At 41.0% G+C, this 21,865-nt stretch overlaps 1 protein-coding gene across 1 annotated transcript in view; it reads left to right on the top strand.

Moving 5' to 3' along the window:
* The window catches only part of LOC128358754 (thrombospondin type-1 domain-containing protein 4-like), a 38,070-nt gene extending 18,366 nt beyond the window's left edge, over nucleotides 1-19,704 (top strand). Inside the window, exons 7-17 of the mRNA XM_053319139.1 lie at nucleotides 12,172-12,376; nucleotides 14,929-15,104; nucleotides 15,325-15,421; nucleotides 15,592-15,789; nucleotides 15,911-16,040; nucleotides 16,406-16,610; nucleotides 17,584-17,757; nucleotides 18,286-18,459; nucleotides 18,637-18,822; nucleotides 19,114-19,258; nucleotides 19,562-19,704. Coding sequence (XP_053175114.1) covers nucleotides 12,172-12,376; nucleotides 14,929-15,104; nucleotides 15,325-15,421; nucleotides 15,592-15,789; nucleotides 15,911-16,040; nucleotides 16,406-16,610; nucleotides 17,584-17,757; nucleotides 18,286-18,459; nucleotides 18,637-18,822; nucleotides 19,114-19,258; nucleotides 19,562-19,704 — 1,833 coding nt within the window. The remainder of the gene's footprint in view (nucleotides 1-12,171; nucleotides 12,377-14,928; nucleotides 15,105-15,324; nucleotides 15,422-15,591; nucleotides 15,790-15,910; nucleotides 16,041-16,405; nucleotides 16,611-17,583; nucleotides 17,758-18,285; nucleotides 18,460-18,636; nucleotides 18,823-19,113; nucleotides 19,259-19,561) is intronic.
* The last annotated feature ends 2,161 nt before the right edge of the window (nucleotides 19,705-21,865 follow it).

A 21,865-nucleotide genomic window follows, 5' to 3' on the forward strand; every position in this document is an offset into this window, starting at 1 on the left:
TGTTTCCCACTGAGGCCACACCTGCTAAAAATGGTTGGAGTTCTGCTAATGAGCTTCATATTAAAATGTCCACCAAACAGCAAATGCCAAGAGAGGCTGGAAACATGACAGAGAATTAGAACAGGAGTTGAATACTGCTATTGTATGAGCGTATGTCTGCCAGACCCTGACAGTGTACAGTCATGTCGAGCCCACCTGCTGTAGAGCATGACTCTGACGTGTGTGGGTTGGAGACTGTAGGAATCAGCCGGCTGGAGCCAAGGTTGCTTAAGGGCTGACCCACTTGTTGAAGGAAACAAAGACCCCAGGGTGTACTGGAGAGTAAGTCTGGCCTCACCCGACCTCTGGGCGCTATGCCGCCATAATGAGATCTGTCCAGATCAGAGGCGGATCAGGGTAGCAGGAGACGATGCCTGTACGTTTATCGTGACGGATGAGCTGCTGAAAAGAGCTGTTTCCCTCCTACATGTCTGCAGCTGTGATGTGTTCACTGCTGCAGATTGTTATCATTTAGCTGCTCACTGTGCACACTGTACATGCTGCTTCATGGTGTCTGTGTGTCCGTGATGTGGAAAGGATTTAACTATGATTCAGAGAGCCATTCATGAAATTCAGTGCAGTGCTGTTTTGTTTTGGAGAAAGACACATGCTACTGGCAGGATGAACTAGGCCAGGAAGATTTGTGTGTGTGTGTGTACGTCGCAGCTCACACTGTTCCAGCAAAAGCTGAGCCAGTTGCAGGTGTGCAGATACTTGTTTCTTTCCACTCTAGTGCACTCAGTGCCTTTGCTTGCTCCTTGAAAAGTGCTTTATATCATATTGGAAAATATAATATAATGGGAGAAGGGTGTGATTTATTGAGTATGGTGCCAACATGCTACCAGGCAAATGTGTTACAGGTGTGAGTGCATACAGATATTATTATAGTAGCTGTTAATTTTATTGTGAGCATGGTTTTTAAAACATTGCAAATTTGCTGTCATAGGAAACCTGTATCTAATGATTCAGTATATTTTTACGTGTTTAGTAGGGACACTAACCCTAACCCTAACCCCATTTATGTCCTTCTTGATATCAAATCCGTTCCACCTTTAACAATTTCATGCATTCTGCCATTAACATCAGTAAAAGGCAAATATACATAAGTGCTTGCACAACCACAAAATAATGAATCAATGTCAAAAAGAGATCATTGCAATATGCTTACCGTTTTTTTCAAATTGGAGAAGTTATGAGCAAGCTACACAGTCCAAATTGTTAGAATACCTTCCAAACCTCATTTTAAATCAATGTATAAATTTGAATGTGTCATACTAGATGAATACAGTCATTTTTAGGAAAAGTAAGTAGCCATGTTTTTATTATTGCTCAATTTAATAAGAGTGAATAAAGTCTCACACACCTCTATAACATGAAGTGTTATTTAGTTGAGATCTACTAAAAAATACAATGTATGCTTTAAATTACTTTTCACACGCTAAGTTTGTAAAAGTCAAGGCACATGTTGATTGGTTGCAAGAGGACCTTGAGCAGTTTTATTGCTTCCTTCTTTTTTCCTATTGTATCATGTCAGTCCATTTCCCTCCCCCCTCCCCATACCCCCACCATGTGTGTTCTGGTTCTCGGCCCATCTGAGACGCAGCCTTTCAGTACATACAGTAGGCTTTCCTGCAGCCTGTTGTGGTCTCTACGTGCCACTTCAAAACAGTAAAGTTTTCATTTAACTCATGCATATTCTAGCCCCATGCTTGCACAAGTCTCTTTGTGCAGAAACAGGTCTAGCCACAATGTCCCCACTGCGCTCGGACTGTCGATATAATGTTATGAGAAAACCAACTGTCAGATATGAGGATGAAAAGTGTACTTACCTCAGTGTGTCCTGGTGAATTAGGGTTTAATGTCGTGGAAACAATGGTGGTGCAATAGGAAAACCATATGATGGTCGGGTCTTTTTGGCTGCAGCAGCCGTGCCTCCGGCAATGCAACGTGGCTTGTAATTAAGTACTTTAGGGGGCTCATGGAAGAAAAAAAGTAAAAGTATCTTATTGTTAAGTTATTGTTTTCTGTATATTGAGACTGTGCAGAAACAACATAAAAACATTTTTTTATATTGGGCTCTATAATTTCCGAATTTTCATGACACCACACAACCATATTATTTTACCCTTTTTCTGAGTTTTGTTGCTAAGGGAAGTATTATGTACAAGCGTGAAGGTGATCGCCCACGTTTCTGTTAAGGCTCTTTCAAAACTAATTTTGTTGACATCCTTGGAAGATGGCATGCCCACCTGCCAATTATTTCCACACAGTTTTAACCGCAGTGGTTTTGCTTATACATACATTTCAGCCCTGCAAGTTTCCTTCCTCTCTTATTTTTTCTGTCACATTGAAAATATTCCCCAAAACTTCCTCTCTGACTTCCAATTTACTGTCAGCAGTGGCTGCCACACTCTCCTCTCTGCCTCCTTTCCCTCTCCCGCCCCTCTCTCTCCCTCTTATTCATTTTCTACCTCTTACTCTCCCTCCTCTAAAAAAGCCCTGGTCCACCCCCCACCTCCCCCAGCTCAGTTTACAAGGGGAGCTCTTAGAGATCAGCTCTGTAGTGAGAGGGGTTTCTCTGGCATTCTCAGAGCTACAGAGGCGAGGAAGAGGCTGACAGGAGCAGCCACTGGACCCGTGTGGAAGCCTGAGTGACTGGTCTAACATTTCTGTGGCCACATGAGAGAATGCTGTCAGGACTGGCTCTGCTGCTGCTCGTCTGCCTCCACATGCGTGTGCAGGGGAAGCCGCGGTCACAGGTAGGACCCGCTTCACTTCTGATGGGCCCTGGAGGAACCTGGGGGAAAGTGGGGATTCCCATTGATCCAGGCACTCTGCCTGTAAAAGTTGCATTGCACTATGTGTAAGTTTGTTTTGGGCTCTCTCTCTCTTCGCAGTAAATGGTCAGTATGCCAATGCATGCTTGTCATCAAAAGAAATCCTTTAGCTCTGATTAAGATGTCTAAATCCACGGATGAAGATGCAAGTACACATCTCCAACCAGTTTCTAGTGGTTGTAAGTAGCACTGGTAAGTGGCACTCCATAACTTGGACTGTCAGAGTGGCCCCATGATCCTGTGGTCCATCTACTGAGTGGAAGTATTTACAGTATGGCTGTTTTCACTGTGGCTCTCCTTGCTCTCTGAGCTGTTTATTTTTCCACAGCGCATTCGCGGGCTGCTTGTGGGATTAGATTTCCCTCCCAGTGGAAGACTCGTTGAGCCAGGCCTGTCCTGGGACTATAAAGATGTACTTGGAACTCTATTAGGGATGAACCGCGAGCTTGAATTAGCCCGTCGCCGCCTGCAGCTCAGCTCAACTAGTTGTAGTTCACCTGTGTGCTGATGATTAATGAGGCGAGTGTGTGAGGTGCCTGAGGTCGTTAATGAAAGCCTGTGAAGTGGCGGGGTCTTGTTGTCGATGTCTTTGCCAGTTTTATATGACTCTTTGACTACATTACGATCAGTTTTATATAAATGTTGGAATCTGCCAATGCATGAGATGGGGTTTGAGTTTCAAAGCCTCCGTCCTCTTAACATCACCATCAACAGGACAGCTGACATCACCTGCTAAATAAGAATGGCATGTATATAAATATCTTTGGGTTATCTTTATCTGATGTCTTTCATGTATTTTTGTTAAGTGTGGCTCGCCATTATATGTTAATTCATTTTTTATTTTATTTTAACAGAGCCAGAGTTAGAGCTGCTCCTGTCAAAGTACCAGTGCTCGTCTAACTGTCCGTGTAGATACAGTACTTTGACACTAGGGTTAACTACACGAATAACATATTGAAAGCCATCATTCTATGTCTCTGGTGGATGTTTTAATCAAAAGCACTTAAGCACTAGCCTAGGCAGGCCCCAGCGGGAATCAAACCCATTACCTCGCAATGTTAATCCTCAGTGGAGTCTTCAGTCATTCTGTTCCCAAAACAGTCCATCCAAATCAGACCAGTGATGTCAGGAGAAACCCAATGCGTTTTAATGGCTGTAGATTCACCACACTCAGTGCTATTTCTGTGTGTTTTACAAGCACGGGGCTTTTACGAAGACGCTGTGGCCTTCGCCCTGAGCTGTGAGGGCAGTTTGTGGTGTGGATGAGGCCTCTTTTTACTGTCGGGATCAAAGGTCTCCCCCACTCAGGCCTACGTCTCTTTTCTCTGCTTGGCTACAAGTGCTCATGAGCTTGCAGCTTGTAAGATATCCTGTTGCAGAATGAGGATGTCCACTTTGTGACTTTTAGTCCTGCGGTCTTGCTATTTACCAACAATTTTACAATATTATGTGGGTATACTTGTTGATGTCATTGTTTGCTTCTGTCTATTTCAGTGAAAGCAGCTTGTAAATTTGATGGAACTACAGCCACCACTTGTCTTGTCCTCAGCTCATCTCTTCCTCATTACTGTAAATAATCTCATTTTGTCTGTATTCCCATTTTGGGTTGACACATGTTGCTATTGATTTCATGAAATGCTATGTTGTGGAGAGTCAAAAGCTGAGTGATTACTATCCAAAACACCAGCACTTGGTTTCTATTTGCGGTTACGAACCACAGTTAGTCTTCTAGTTAGCGTTCCCATTGTAGCAGAGCCAGAAGTGAAGGCTGAGGGGGAAGAATCAAATTGAATAAATCTGCTAGTTCTGAGCTATTCATGATGTCACATCTTTCATATAGTACATGGGCCAGAGTCAGAGTTGGAGATTGATTTCTTATGAGGCGGCCTGGGTTAAAAAAAAGTTATATTAAATGCATGACAGTCAGTTTAAGCTTTTTCTTCTTCTTAGTCTTAGTTTTTATTTATTTATTTATTAAAGTATTTGGACTTTAGGGGTGGTAACTCGAGTACTGTACTATACTACTGTACTTTCTATGTTCTACTTTCTACTCCACTACATTTATTTGACAGCTTTAGTTACTTTTCAGATGAAGATTTGACACAATGCAAATTGCAGGTGGCAATGCAGATAACATAACAAGCTTTTAAAATACAACAAATGTCTTACAAAAAGTGTGTCTTACACACCTTTTCATGGTGGACTACACAAAAAGGCGTGTAGTCCACCAAATAGTGTTTTTTCCCTTCAAACTTCTCACATGGTTTCATTTGTATGAGAACTTTTTACTTCTTCTTTCCTCTCCCATTTATCATCTCACAACACCTCAGATTTATCTGGTGACCCATTGGAGGGGCCTGACTCTTAGTTTGGGAACCACTGGACTCAACTAGCTAACTGTATATGAAGTACTTCAAACTACCTAATAATGTAATCTAATGATGTAATTTATAATAATAGATCAGTCAAAAGGATCAAACGAGTACTTGTACTTATATTTTTAGTACATTTTGCTGATAATACTCTTTATACTGTATATAATATACTCCAACATCCCCCCACTGTTGGATTCAAGCATTACACACAAGTATGATAGTGTATGATAATTGGTATATAATTGGGTGAGAGGAATCATCTATCTGATATTGAGTAGCAGTTTCTTGTGCAGCTGTATTGAAGCAAACATTTATTTCGTAATATTGGAATTCTTGATGAAGAAAATCAACACAGATGAATGGATGTGACCCGATTTCACCTCCTCAGTGCAAGCCTTGAAAAAACAGAATTTCTCAAATATTTTCCATTTACAGCGTGTATATTTTATACAGGATGTAACAGTAAATCAGGGCTAGTTTAATATCACTTTATTAGTGAGAATGTCACATGTGAACTCAATGGAAGTGTTGCTTCCTCACATACAGATGTGTTTCATGTGCTGAATCAAGTAAAGGCAGTGTTGCCTGCCCCATGCTCATTAAAAGCAGTTAAAGATCCACAACATCCCAGCATGTGGGAGACAGATGCTGGTAGCCGTCACAACCACACTGCACTTTCAGTAATTGAATGGGGGAATATCATTGTAACATACTGTAATCTTACTTAATCCTAATCTTATTTAATCACAGTTTTATCAGATTTTTTGTCTATGTGTGTAAAATCTTCCTAATATTGTTTCCAGACGCAGCATCATGTCTTGAGGTCACCTCCACTATAAATTCTTTGTCGTCGGGATGATGTTGCCTCAGTATTCTCAATGTAGAAGCCAAGTTAGGACTATATTGCATTTCCAGATGAGCCGGTGTGCCGGTGTGTCACAGCTGACCAAGTCATGATAACTTCACTGGACGTTTGCCAGTGAACATTATAACCTTCCTATGTGTGAAGAGCTGTAGAAATCCCAAACGTGTTCACCAAACAACCCTCTTTAACCCTACGCTCATAAATATGTTTTAAAATACTGCACTACCTCCATCCTGGGATGCATTTTTACAGTAGGAGCACAGATCATAGCGTGCCTTTATTCCCTGAAGTTTACAGTGAGGAGTACAAGCTTTGTCCGGTAGGAAGTCTGCTCTGTAATGCTCTAATGGAGCTTTTATTCATTTTTCCCCTCCAGTTTCAGTATAATTGGTATGGTACATTTGGAGATAGTGACAACATGTTTGGAAAGAAAGCATATTCCATGTCTTACAGTATTGCTTTTTGTTTAGCTTTTTGCGGTGATTAGGAAAGCTGAGAGAGAAAAAGCCAAGACACAGGTTAGAAGGTTCTGGTGGGATCTGAGCATCCGCCAGCATGGATTCATGTGGATTGAGACTTGGGGGGGCTTAACCACTGCACCATCCCCAGACTAAGAAAACATCCTTTTATTCATGCAGTAACCCCCTCTACTTTATTGTTTTTTTATGTAGCATTTGGATCAGCAGCATGTGAGTATTTCTGGGCAGGACTATCAGGCTTGAGAATTTTCATTTTAATATAAACTGCTATCAAAAGCTGCTGTGATACAGACTACATGACATTGGCTCCTTACATGTTGTTGATGTCAACATTCTTTATTGTTAGCCTTTGTAATGTTTCCATGATTGGGATACTGTGCTAACATATCATGGAAGCTTTGTATTCGGGTTGAGCTGTGTCTGTTATAAAGCTCCTTTATACAACATGACATTTTACTTTATGTTATGGGGGCTCTAAGATACTAATGTCATATGCTGTGTCATAAAACTTAATAAAATACATCAATTATATAGTAAGATAAATTACAGAGCTCAACGAAGAAGGAGGCAGAGCGATACATATTGTACCTTGTGCATATAGTGTCTTTAAACAGCTGCCCACATCTGGATGCAGCTGATGCATGTAGCTCTGCGGTCCAGACTGAAACGTCTGTTGCTTTTAGTTAGTTTAGCGTTGGCCTTGGGCTTCACGTGTCTGTCGGTGGAAGATTATTCTGTCTCAGTACCCCAAACATTGGCAGACAATGGAGAAATGCTAGCCACAGAAACTGGTGCCTTCACTTTCCAAACTAGCTCAAAAGCTTTGTAGTTTATAGATGGTTTACAGACACCCAACCACTGCCACTCAGCCTGTCTAAGTAACTGTGGAGCACGAATGTCATTTAAGCTGACAAAATAATGTAAGTAAGGCAGTGTAAGTTAATATATGACATAACTGTGATGCCCAAACATTTGAGTAATCGTGTAAAGACACAGATGAGATGAGAAAACCTCACATAATACTGAGCTGCTGTGTAGCTAATGGAGTTAATTTAAGGAACATACCTGTAAACACATTGACACTCTCTTCCAGCCCCGTGTAGAGCTTGTTTTTCACCACATCTCAACGTTAATTTACTACAGCTGAGCCGGTTAAAAAAGCCTGCATGTTTCATCTACCGCTGCTGTTAATTTAAGCATGATATCATTCTGGGCTTCAACTTTTTATTCATATTTGCATTCCTCATGTTGAACCGCAAACCATGCCCCCCCACTCAGATAAAAGCACTATTATTTCAAGGAAATTGTAACATTACACCAGAGCCGTCAGGCAGAGATTTAGTGCCTGTGCAATGATATATCTTGACATTGTGCATGTTTAGTATTAAGGAATGTTACAAATGTCTGATATTTGCTTTTTCTTCCCCCCTCAAGTTCTTTGATATTGGTTCAGACTGATGTTGGTTATCCACTGTCTCTAAATCTTTATTTCAGAGAAGAGCCTTCTCTGCACACATGCAAGTGAAACAGCAAACTGGGAATCATTTTTACAATTACACTTTAACAGACAGATCAAGGGGCCTGTGCAAACCATTACGTATTTCTATACTCAAAGTGTATTATGTGGTGTATACTTACACTAGTTGTTAGAGATGTTAGTTGCAATGTGTATTCAGTGCAGTATGTAATGTTTGAATGTTTTATTGCAGGTTTTATGTACACATTAGCAACTCTGTAGTTCTCTGCTTTACTGAGATTTTTTTTAGCATCTTTGAGCTCATTGTTTTGGTTTTTCAGCCCCTTACTTTACTGTTTGGGTTCACTTCACTTCACTTTGGTTCACTCTCATCAACCTCATTACCAGCAGTAGCAAGTTCTGATAAACCCACTGCACCTTACCTGCACTGCACCAAACAGCAGACAGAGTTGGTGACCAGCTGGAAAACATAGTGGAGCACTGCTGCTAAAGAGCCAGATGTTATTCTCAGAAGTTGGCGAAGACCAGAATGGAGATAAAAAGAGAGTGGATATTTTACTTACATTCGTCGGATGTCAAGAAACATTACTCCAAATGAATGCTAATGTTGCTCTGTGTCTGCGTACACGGGCAGTTGTTTTTTAACATGTTCGCCATTTGAACATTATATATTATGTCACAACTGTGTTTGCAGCTTGTTGCGTTGCTGCAAAAAGACCCATTACTGCTTTAAAATACTATTTTATGTTTAAAAGTAATAGTACCACTCACATGCCAAATGATGGCATTTCTGAGTGGCCTAACCTGTTCTACATTTCTTGATATGTTGCAGCCTTGAAATAAAGGAAGTGAAAGAAAGCTTTGGGTTCAAGAGGTTAAGTGAAATACAAGTGGAAGCCCCTTTCCTTTTATTATATCCAAATTCACATGACCCCAGAAATTAAAGGTTTGTTATTAATCTTAGGACCCAAAACACTAATTTAATGTTTTAAGATTAACATTTAGCCCTGCAACGCAAAGTTCACAGTTCACTTGGCGGGCTAAACCTTGGGGTTCATAACCCAAGGTTTAAAGTCTCTGTCTGCTCTTTAGAGTCTGTTCGATAAGTGAGAGTCTGAAACTCACCTCTCAGGATGTCTGTGTCTAATTCTAAATGTCTTGTTGTGTTTTCTGGAAGTAGAACAAATCTCCAGTGACAAGTGCCTTTGGCAAATCTGTGTGTGAGTCCAGTTTGTTACAAAAATTCTGCAATATGATGAGTTTAACCCAGCTGCATTGTGTGGGAAAATACCATCAGGATTTACTTTAAGATTATGTTGTTTTCAGTGTTCGTGGGGTTGACTTGGAGTCGACTCCACCGTCCTGACACATGTAACCATTTCCAGATGAAGGTGGGATCCAGCGACATTTTAAAAATCCTGTTATAGTTCCACTGAAAACAGGGTGATTTCCCTCACCAGATGGCACAAGCCACCCACAGAGTGAAGGTGAAAAAAGCATTGACGTGTTCTCCGAGTGAAGAAATTAGACCATGGTTGGGTTCTGCTCTTCCGCTACACCCACGGTTTTTGTCTCCTTGGCAAACTCAATATTTTAAAAGGTGTTTTATCGCAGCTGCAAGGCTTAAAATGCAATATTGGAAGATCCCTAGGTGTCCCACTGTGATGGAATGGATTGATGAAATGATTAAGATTTCATCATATGAGCACATGTTGGGAAGAACTATGGCAGGAATATTTGGAAGAAAATAATAGATATGGGTTCAAATTTTTATTTTCAATGTTAAACTGAATTAATAATGGAATGTAAATACATTTATGGTTTTATGGCTGTCTTCTTTTCTGTGTAAATGTCCAGTACTGTATCTGCTCTGTGATACGCTTCACTGCTCCAAAAAAAAAAGAGAAAAGAAAAGAAGAAAAAAAAAAGAAACTAGACTTAGCCTCCAAAGCTACCTCCTCATTCATCAACCGCTTTCTGTTTGAGTTCTGCTGGGAAGATTTCGTGGGGCTCTCGCTAAGCCGAGGCTGTGTTCATGTGTCCTGACACCAGCGACACCTCATTTTGATGGGTTCACAGTTAAGGTCATGTTTGTCACAGACAGCCTCGGGGGCAGATGTGACAGTTTGGGGGGATTATTCAGGGACAGATTAGGATGTTAGTGTTTTCTCCAGCATGCTACTGCAAAGCTGAAAAGTTTGTCTTGACAGTTTAGTGATTTTAATGGTGCAGCTGTCTAAATCACTAGATATCAAGCAGTCCCTTAACTCTCTAATGCTTCCTGATTTGTAGGCGTGAAATCTCTCGGCTCTTCCCATATCTAAAGACTGAAAACCCTGCGTGCTTTTTAGTCAACAGTCATATGATATTATATTGACAGTTTAGATTTTGGATCAATAAATTACATTGCCTCATAGTCTCCGCTCTATTAATATATTTTGGTTCAGACATTTTCCCATCCAAATGGCCACAGATAACCTCTCACCATGTCAGTCTCTGTTTTATGAGAGGAACATTTTTCCCTTTTTCAGGCAAATGCTGCCTAGCTGCTGTAATTGTGTTGTTTTAGGTTAAAGGGATTTATGGTGAAAATGGAGATGTGGAGGACATATTCATTGGTAGTCGTGTCACTGACAGCCCTCCCTGACTACATTTTTAGTTATTTTCCACCATCAAAATGTCTTTCAATGTGTTTTATCATGAATTACTTAACTCTTATCTCTGTAACATTCTGAGCTGCTTTATATTCGCTCATCTGTAAAGTGAGATCATGAAGCGCAGCAGTGCTTCCCTAAATGTTATCGTGTTATGTTTTATCCCGGCTTCGTCCAGCTCCATGCTGTACTGTGGCATAATTCCACACTGACCACAGAAGCGTTTGGCAGTAACTTTTTTTTTTTTTTTCTCAGTTCACTGTCTTTTTCTCACATCGCTTATTTCCTGTATGGAAGGAGGCACTTCATGTTTGTTTTGGCCCACGTGCTGTTTTGGCCCTGAACAGATTAAACTGCTACGGATGGGAGAGAGCCAGACTCTCTTGATTTCACCCCAACTGCCTCAGTCCACCCCTGACCACCATCTCCCTTGCTAATACCCTCTACCCCCCTTTTCTCTTTACCTTGTCCACTTCCTTATCCTCTTCTTCCTCTCCCCATCTGACTCCATTGGCTTGCAGCTGACTTACTGCTGCTCTAGCTCAGCTAAGCCCATGGAGAGGACCACGCTTTTTATGACTTATTAGACACTTCTTGTAAATTTGTTTTCGTCATACGTCTTCAGAGTTAGATTTGGCACCTCACAACCACATGTAAAGCCCAGTGTTGTTAAGGGAGTTACCGTATTGAACATGCTTTTTATTGATGTGAGGACCCAGTGCACACATTAATAAAGGGAAAAAATGTTTGCAACCAGGGAATCCACATGGAAGTCTTGTGAGAGCTACAAACTGTCTAGAAAGCCTGGCGATTGGCTGTTGTCCAGTCACAGAAAGATTTGTGTGATTGTGTCCTTCCCTCCCGGTGATGACCACTCTGTTGATTTGGTCCATTTGACACTACAATATCCACAACCTGCTGTTTTGGAGTGTACGGCAGCTCACTTCGACCACTTTTGGCTCCTGCCCCACCTGTTTGCACAGCGAGTTGCTTTTACTGCTGGTTTGAGTGAATTTATGGACTGCTGATGTTAACTGTTCTATATTTACCGTGCCCAGGTTTCCTGTAATTTATTACCACCAATGTGACACAGAAAACTCACACGCTGGAGAATTAAGAAGGAAATTCTGGGAGTGGTTCAAAGACAGTCGCACCAAAATGATGCCCTCTGGAAAGACACAAGATCCCTGCTAATTAGTTATTCTATTATTGTAGTTAATGTGAGCAACTTGGAGCAGCTTTGTAAACTCTTTTTTTATAGCTAATATGTTACTTTGTCTAAGCGTGGTCCATGTGCTTCCACACCAGTAAATTTTAAACAACTATTTCACATTTTAAAGACTTTTATTGCGCACTTTGATACTTAAGCTACAGCTGTTTCGTTTTGTAATGCTTGTCACTCTACGCTTCCTCATTTAAACTCTGTGGTGTCTACTGTCTCACAGAGTCTAGGCTGCGATGAGTATCTTGGATCAGGAAAGGTGATGGACAAGTGCGGCGTGTGTGGAGGCGATAACACAACCTGCAGGCTGGTCTCCGGAGTCTTCAAACACACTCTGTCCAAGATCGGCTACCACAAGATAGTGGAGATCCCAGAGGGAGCCACCAGGATCAACGTCACAGAGATGGTGAAGAGCCGAAACTACCTAGGTGGGGAATGAAAATTCAACATTGTAATCACTGATACTGATACTGTACAGCAGACAAGTTTGTAGTTTCACAACAGAGAAACCGTAGTTAATTATAGCAGAAGTCTTCATCCTTATTGCTTACAACTGATCTGATGTTTTTGTTCTAGCTTCTATTTTACATATGATTTAATTTTACAAAAACACAAAAGCAGGTTCACCATTTGACTGGGACTGAAAACTGCAAGCTAGTTCAAGCAGTCAACTCGAATCTGCCGCTACACTCACACTGCATACCATTCTCACTGCGACATACAGTATATCTACTCTTATGCAGGTGTACTATACTCTCAGTGTTGTGCTCACTCTGTCACAACTGCTTCCACACCACTTATGTGAAAGATATGTTGTCCTTGCTGCTTCACCTTCTGCTGTTCAAAAAAGATCTCATATTCACCCTGTATGGAAAGTTATCACTGTCACTCCCAATCCCTGCTGTGCTGAGCTTGGCGTTTTCTTCTGTGGAGCGATGAGGTCAGAGACTACACACCAAATATTAATGTACATATTCTGCATTCACATAATAATCCATTCCATGTGACCTGGCTGACTGAACTACACTTTGGGAAAGACTAGAAATGGTTTCTTAACAGTTAATATAGTAAATAAGCATTTCAGTATCAAAAACTTGTTTTTGATCATTTTGGTGTGTGTTTGCTTGAAAATATGGTTTTTAAGCCTGTGTTGCGAAAGAGTCTTGGCAGTTAGACGGGCTTGAAAATGGAAGGAGATCCAGAAGCTCTTAAAAGTGAGAGTTTTTATTGCATAACAGAATACAGTCCAGAAGGCACTGGTATTGATCAGTATCCTCCTTCTATTTGGTGCTCTGGGGCGGAAAATTGTGGTTACTTTTCTTGGTTAGCCCATAAAATAAAAGACCTTTTAGTGTTTGTTGATTGGAGTACTTGCTTCTTATTGTAGCTGTTTCAGTTTCCGTCCAGGTTTTATAGTTTCTTCAGTTGCAATCTGTTTAATCCCCATTTAAGTTCTGCCATCTTTCCAGCTCGCAAAACACGCACAAGAAATGGGAATCTCACCACACATAGTATTATGTTACAGATTAAATGCACGATACCAATGAAAAAAAGTTTATGGAAGGTCATGACAGGAATGTAAAAAAATGTTTGTCATTTGATACGATGACATTTGACACATTGATTCTACTTGTTTCAGCCGTGTACCCAGATGTAGGTAGCAGATGCTTGTATGATTAATTAGAATTGTCTGATTAAAAGGCAAATGAACCTGGTAGCAGCAGCGTCACTTTTTCAGATTTCTCCAGCTCGCAGCCTTTCATTGAAGCCATTGAGTGAAACGCACTACATAGACAAATGATGTCTTAATAGAGCTTCGGCAGTGGGACATAGAAGTGGGCTTTTTTCAGAAGTGACTGATGGAATTTCAGACATTGTTTAATGAGAGCCATGCCCCAACTCAGCAGTAGGTTCGGAGGAAGAAGGGAACGACTTGATTACCCCCGCAGCCGCTTCCCCCGAAGTGCATAAACATACTTTCATTAGAGGATCTTACCCTTCAAGCCTCACCATTCTTTTTAATTAAGGTGAGGAATTTCACCACTCCATAAAAAAACTAGGAATTCAGCTGCTACCTTTCAAATCCCAACTACTCAGTAGGCTCTGCTTTCTTAGATTTGAACCGGGGGTTATGTACAGCCACACACATGCATTCACACACACATTTACATTTAAATAAACGACATTCCCTTGCTTCCTCTCACACATCCAAACACACACACACACACACACACACACACACACACACACACACACACACACACACACACGCAAGTATTGCAATGTTACCAGCAACAATGTTTAAATATACGTCACAGCCTGGAAGTAAAGCGACCATTTGTTTGCTTTTGAAAACAGGAGTCATCATCAAATGTAATTTTTGAATTGACATTGACAAATTCCAGGTGCCAACTTTTTTTTTCTTCCAAAAATGGATTTATAGGTTTTGAAATTCAAGCAAGAACAGGACACAAAGGCAGGAATGTATCTGGATCCGCCAACTGTATCCTCACCACGTCCTTGATTTTCCCTCAGTTGGCCTCTGTTCTGTGTTGTGCATCTCTAATGTGCTTTTACTTGTCCAAACACTCCTTTACAAGCCTGTCTAATGTTACACTTCTAATGCTTTTCTAATGCCTTTTTGTACTTAATCCATGAAATCAGTGGAAAACATCTTGCAAGATTTTGTTACAAGAGTTGCTTGAAAGATTTGCCAGCACTAACAGATTGTCACGTTTATAAAATACACTGCTTTAAAACTGCGAGCGATGGCATTTATTCAGTTAGCTGTTATTATGTTGTTGGGTGGAGAAAGTTAGTCAGAGCTTTGTTTTACACTACAATTCTCATTATACAGTACCTAAATGGTTTTTACATTAAACAATAATTATGTGGAAGAGATTGTGGCAGTATTTTCCTTTTTGTTAGAATTCAGGGCTGTCAGTGGTGATTGTGTGGTTATTCTCTCTGTCCCTTCCAGCTCTCCGAAGCCGATCGGGACGATCCATCATTAATGGAAACTGGGCTATTGACCGGCCAGGGAAGTATGAGGGAGGGGGGACCATGTTCACTTACCGCAGGCCCAATGAAATCCGTAGTACAGCCGGGGAGTCCTTACTTGCTGAAGGGCCCACCAATGAGATCCTGGATGTTTATGTAAGTAACCAATCAGCGCAGACCTCCAGATTTTTACAAGAGTGTCTCCTCTTTAATTCATAATGAAAAACACAAGTTCAACCTGAGAAAATGGATTTGTCATGGTGTCTGAATTTTTCAAAGTAGATGTTTTCAATTTTGGAAGAGCACTCTTTAATATTTCAAGGTGAAGATTGTTATTTTAGGATCGTTTGACTGAGTCTCATCTACTTTACCTCAGATGATCTTCCAGCAGCCAAACCCTGGTGTTCACTACGAGTACATTCTGCCTTCTGAGAATCCAGTCCACCCTCAGCAACCAAACCACAGACCAGAAGGTACATGAGAGCCACTTTCTACCCTCATTTCCATAACTTTGTCTGATCGCTTGATACATCCATATATTCTCCTTAAAATGTCAATGTGCATGAAATATCTGACATCACTGTGACACCAATCTATTATTATGCTTATTAGTCTGTCTTAAACTCTCATGTCCATATCTTAGGGAATGCTGTGAATGGACAGAGTGGATCCGACCATCACAGCAATCCGCACCAGGAAAACTTCAACCCAGCAGGTGAGGGGAGGTACCCTCCTCCTCTCCCCGACAACCAGGTACCTGTCGTTGAGCCACCCAGACGTGAGAGAGAGTACAACTGGAAACTGGCTGGTGCTACAGAGTGCAGTGCCTCCTGTGGTAAAGGTTAGACAACGCGGTTTATGTTATGGATTTATGTTTTAGTTTTCAAACTGCAGACTATTAATGTAAAAGGGAAGTAAGCTTGAAATGCTTGCAGTACCTTACTTCTCTGTGTGCTTTTTAGGTTTCAGACACTCCATCTTTCATTGCGTCCACCGGCTGAACCATGTCCAGGTTTCAGATACTTTGTGTGACAGCAGCACCAGACCAACTCCACAGGAGGAGCCCTGCAACCTGCAGCCCTGCCCGGCATTGTGAGAGACAACACTCTGTTCTCACACTAGTGCACACTTCTGAATATTGCTGAATTTAAAAAAAACATTGTGTTCAGTGTTGAACCAATAGAATGCATACTCATTTTATGATGATTATACAGTTTACAAAGTTGTGAATCATATTTGCTAATGAGATGACAAATTTAATGCCACTAAGAAGTCAATTCTCATGTTATGTACATTTTAACATCAGTGTCAAATGACAGCATCTGGCTTCAGTTTCAAAAACAGCAGCAATGCTGTTGAATTGTCATAAACAACAGCATGTGTATAGTATAAATTGTCCTATCCTACGTATACTATATCTTCCTAATAACATGCTCTTGTGATTTCCTCCTGCGCAGCTGGGATATTGGAGAGTGGTCAGAATGCAGTAAGACCTGTGGCCTGGGGATGCAGCACCGGCAGGTACTGTGTCGCCAGGTTTATGCAAACCGCACCCTCAATGTTCACACAAGTCGCTGCCAACACCTGGAGCGGCCCGAAACCGCCAGTACCTGCCAGCTGAAGATCTGCAGTGAGTGGCAGATCCGCTCCGAGTGGACCGCAGTGAGTGGCAGCTGTCAGTCACAATATGACTGAATGACTTAACTGATCTGTCCCTGCAGTTAGTGTACAACATCTCCTTTAACAAGATAAACCTTGTATTAATTCCTGACTTCAGTACCATAATGTTTTCATTTTGTTAAAGCTATTGTTCAACATTTAGGGAAATGTGCTTATTTGCTTTTTAGCTATTGGATGCTTAGCTTTGCATAAGAACTGGAATCAGTTGAAACAACTAGCCTTGCTCTGTCCAGAGGTAACAAAACCCACATACCAGTCTCACTAATTAACACTTTATACCTCATGTGTTTAATCTGGAGAAACATTTAAGTGTAAAAACAACACTTTGCTTTTTCACAGAGGGTTATGTGTTAAACTACTCTGTGGCAGGAACCAGTTGCCAGGCAACCAGCAGAAACTCCAGGAAGTTACTGGTCCCAGCCAAGAAATATTCCAACCCAATACCGCAAATTACTTGTAAATCTATGTTAAATTGCTTGCTTACCTGTTAATGAGCTTAACAGGTGCTGGTTGTTGAGAAGCTGTTTTCAGTCTCTATGCTAAACTAAGCTAACTGGCTGCTTAAGGTAGTTTCATATTCACCATATGAATCTTCTCATCTAATTCTTGGCAGAAAAGCAAACAAACTTATTTTCCAAAATGTTTATTCTTTGGCTTGATTTTACTTTGATGATTCATATTTGAAGTATGAAATTGGTTAACAGAGTGAGCATTCAGGAATACTACTGCAGTGAGTGCACATTATTTCCTTTTAGTGGGACTGAGGTACATGGGAACATAAAACGTACAGTACACTGCACATGGAAGGAAGCAGAACAAAAAGGGAAAGTCCAGTTCTTATAGAAATACACTGGTGCACTAAATAAAGTCACACATATAAAAACATAAACAAGCAATCCAGTCTTTCTAGCTTCCTTCACACTTCCATTTAACCATGTGGTCTGTGTCCCTGTAGTGCTCGGTGCCATGTGGGCTGGGTCAAAGGTCACGGGATGTTCACTGTGTCAGCAATGTGGGTGACGTTGTTCTTGATGAGGAGTGCAACATGAATCTGCGGCCCATTGACGTAGAGAACTGTGACATGGGACCCTGTGCGAAGAGCTGGTTCTACACTGAGTGGGGCAATAGGGTAGGTATTACAGCCACAATCAATGGGAGACATAGTAACTTCTGCTGATGAACTTACAGCTGATTGATCATCATGCATCAATCAGCTGTAATCTTTTAATATAGATTTTGACTGCTAGAAAGACAGCAAAGCTTGGTAATTCCTGCATACACAGATTGTATGCATATGTGTATGTGCATGCATAATCTAGCCAGTAATCTTGATGCCGTTATTTGTACTGTTGAATGATCATCTAGAAACATGAGTGAATGAAATGAGTAAGATGTTTAAGATAGAGAATATTAGAATGGTTAGATACAGAAGGTAACATAAATAAGAGAGTGACTCAGAGAGGATGTGGAATCAGTTTCTTTATACATCCTAATTGAATCAGGTACCAGTATTTAAGTATTTTGCACACAAATAAAAGTAGCCAGTGGTGTTTTGAAATGCTGGAGACACAGATTTGTGAAAAGAAAAAGTGTGATTTGCCAGTCAGTAGCTGGTCAGTAAAAAACATGAAGTGTGAAATGAGTGTTTACTCCATAGTGCTCTGCTGAGTGTGGGATGGGTGTACGGACCCGAGGAATCCTCTGCTTGACCAACCACATCGGCAGCCTTCCTCTGGAGGGGTGTGGCAACGAGCGGCCTGCAGACTCTCAGGTCTGCAACAACGGCCCCTGTGAGAATCGCATTGAGTGGTACACAGGCCCCTGGAACCAGGTATGAGGATGACAGAAGGTCACAGTGGGCTTAAGGGGAAGTTGTCTGGAGCAGCTGAGTACCAGGGGTTTTACAGTGACTTTAAATTGAGATGTCACAGGATAGTTTTTTTCACTCTATATTTTTCAGTGTGTAATTAAATCCATATGGTTTATGCTATTTTTGTATGTGTGCCAGTGTTCTGCAGAGTGCGGCGCAGGCAGCCAGCAGAGGTCGGTGGTGTGTCTGATGAAATCAGAATCAGAGGAAGGATTCACAGTCATGCCACCATATGAGTGTTCGTCCCTGGACCGGCCCCTCAGTCAGCAGAGCTGCAACCTCAAGGCCTGTGGAGCAAAGTGGTACCACACTGACTGGAGTGCTGTGAGTAAGATATTTCAACCCCTCCCCTCTTTCTGTTTAGATGCACGTGAGCATGGCATCTACTTCTTACTCATCCCACTAGTTGCATTGTGCACAACAAGGTTGAAGCAGTAGTCTATATGGCTGTGTGATAATAGTTATTATGTAGATATTTGCAAACAACACAGACCATTCCAGGATTTAAATTATTTGATAAGAGACAGAAAAAGGTGACAAATAGTAAAGAGTGGAGGGTGTAGTTTTTATTAACCTGTGGTTCACAGCTGTCACTTACTCCTGTCCTTCCTCCAGTGTTCAAAAACATGTGAAGGAGGTTTCCGTGTACGGGAGGTGCGCTGCCTGTCTGATGACATGCTTTCCAGTGAGGACTGTGACGAGAAGATGAAACTAACAGAGAAGGAAGACTGCAACCCGGAGCCTTGCATACCTCACATAGGTCAGTCACCTCCTAAAGTGTTAATCTAAAGTTATATATTATTGACCTGCATCACTGGTTAAAACAAGGATTGTTATTGTGAAGAGTAAATGGATAGTTTGGTGTCTCTTTCCTGAATGCCTGAACCCCAAAGTTTGTTCAAGAGTAGAAATTCATGCAGCATTGTACAGCCAAGAATGTTGGCAATGCTTTAGCCAGGCTTTATTATCATTTGTTTGCTGTCAGCACTCTTGGTTAAATTAATGATCATCTAGTATTTGTGGGGAATTAGAAATATGAAAATGACCATTGTTTTTGTTTCAGATGAGAACTGCAGAGACAAGTACTTCAACTGCAATGTAGTGGTCCAGGCTCGCCTCTGTGTGTACGATTACTACAAGACTACATGCTGCGCTTCATGTTCGCGAGTGGCCCACAGACAGCCGATCCATCGGGCCCGCAGCTAACACTCTCTGCTAAGGTTGCTCAGCTCCATGCAGGGCCAGACGCAGTAACCACTGTAGGCTCCTGGACCAACCAGAGGAGTGGAGAGACTGGACCTTACCTAAAATGGACAATTGTTTTGTTTGCCTGGGATGGGAATGAAAGAGGAAACATTTCTGTTGGTTCATTGGGAGTCAGCTGCTGGGAGAAAGAAATACCTTAGAATAGTGGAGGAATCCACTCATTGGATTAACAGAGCCCTGGCAGGGTGAGAGACATCAGTAGCAAACCGAGGAGCCTACAAAACAATTAATGGATTTTAAACACATCTTTTTGTTTGTTTGTTTGTTTCATTGGAAGCAGTTTGCAGCCCTCTTTCACCTACAATATAATGGCTCTTGTGGATTACATAAGAAGAGGAGAGCTCTTGTAACTGTTAAACATGGACAGTATATAGACTGTGTATGTTCTAATATGGTTCTTTACACTACAACCTCGAGATTTTCATACACATGCTGCCATATAAAGTTGATACTGTCTCATCTATTATCAACTATTTAACACCCACTTTGTTGACCAAAGATATGTAACCTAATCATACTGAAGACAGTGATAGATAACTTTTTTTTTCCTAAGAAAAAAACCTGCATCAAACCCACCATGTTGCAGATGGTGTATCCTTTACGCAGCATTGCAATGAATGAACTCACAAAGAAAATATCTTTGTGGCCCAGATAGGATCTTTTTGATGGCCTAAGCAGTGGCAAACCACCTTTTACCAGCCTTCACAGCCATGAGGTGTAAATGCAACCTGTGTAATATGTATGTACATATGTATGTATGACAGAATGAATGATTGAGTTTTTTTAAGAGGTTCTCAGACAGTCCCTCCAGCAACTGAAGAGAAAAAAAGCCCTCTTTATTTATTTGTGTAGCTCCCCATGGAGGACACTGGTTTATCGGCCACCGGTGGCCCCTTTTTGGCTGCGGGGATAAAACCTTTGCTGCCTCTCCACCAATCACAGTCTCAAAACTGAATGTAGGCATTCCACAGCCTGCTGGATGGTAGAAGCAGATGGTGAAAAACCCTAACATATTTTTGTTGAGTTGAAAACAATCTGCATATATATAAAAACTGTATATATATTTTTCTTCTTTTTTTCTGTGGGAGATGATCATTCCACAATTGTATAATTCCTGCTCCAGATGAAATCACCAATCATCAATAATTGGCTGAAATATCAATATGTGATTGTAAAAAAAAAAATCATTACAGTATTTAAAACTATTGATCTGGTATGGTATGCATCAGGTTTATTTTAAAAGTAAATCTTTGTTTATGAACCAGCATCTTCCGGAGACTTGTTTTTTCAGCTAAATACACATCCTGCACACCGTACCTCTCAAATGTTCAACTGTTTTTGTGTGATGGCTGTTATCAATTCCCTTCAAGCACTATAAAATTACCTTTGGTCTGTAAGTACTGTTTGTACGTTTGTATGTATCATTGTTAAAGTTCAAGATGACTGACTTCCAGGTAGATGGCGGACTGAGTAGGAGTATAATCTAGTAAAATAAACCCACAAAGCTAGTGAATATGATGAATCTAGTTGCCTCACAAGGAAAGATGGTGATAGACCGATTCAATCACCTGCCACATATTTTTGAAAGTGCCTGCCCTTTTCCAGTTTCCATGGATGACTTCTCAAATGGTTCTGTGTAACTAACTATCTGGCACGTTAGGTTTCCAGATAGGGACATACCTGTGGCAGAAGGGAGGATGCGAGGAGTAGCAGCGCATAAAGGAGAAAGAATGAAGAGGCGGGATACAGTGGACATAGCAAGGGAAAAGCTACAAGACTTTCAGTGGAGATCTTAAAGACGTTTTACTTAAGGAAAACAATAAAACTGTGGATCAGGAAATATAGAGGTATGGTTAAAGACCAAGACAACATGATTAGGTAGAGAAGATATGATAAAAAGATTTAAATGGGCAAAGAATATTTGCCAAGAGTTGAATGGGACTTTGCCCACAAACTGGATTAAAATAACTATGATGCAGAAAAATGGATTGAGAATATTAGATTTCTTTAGTTTATATAATAAATTAAGAACCGACTGAGAGAGGTCAAGCTATTAAGTCTAGACATTAGGGACCCTACAAGTTGGATGTAGTTCTACATC

This window comes from Scomber japonicus, chromosome 1 (genome assembly GCF_027409825.1).
Source record: "Scomber japonicus isolate fScoJap1 chromosome 1, fScoJap1.pri, whole genome shotgun sequence".
Classification (NCBI taxonomy): domain Eukaryota; kingdom Metazoa; phylum Chordata; class Actinopteri; order Scombriformes; family Scombridae; genus Scomber; species Scomber japonicus.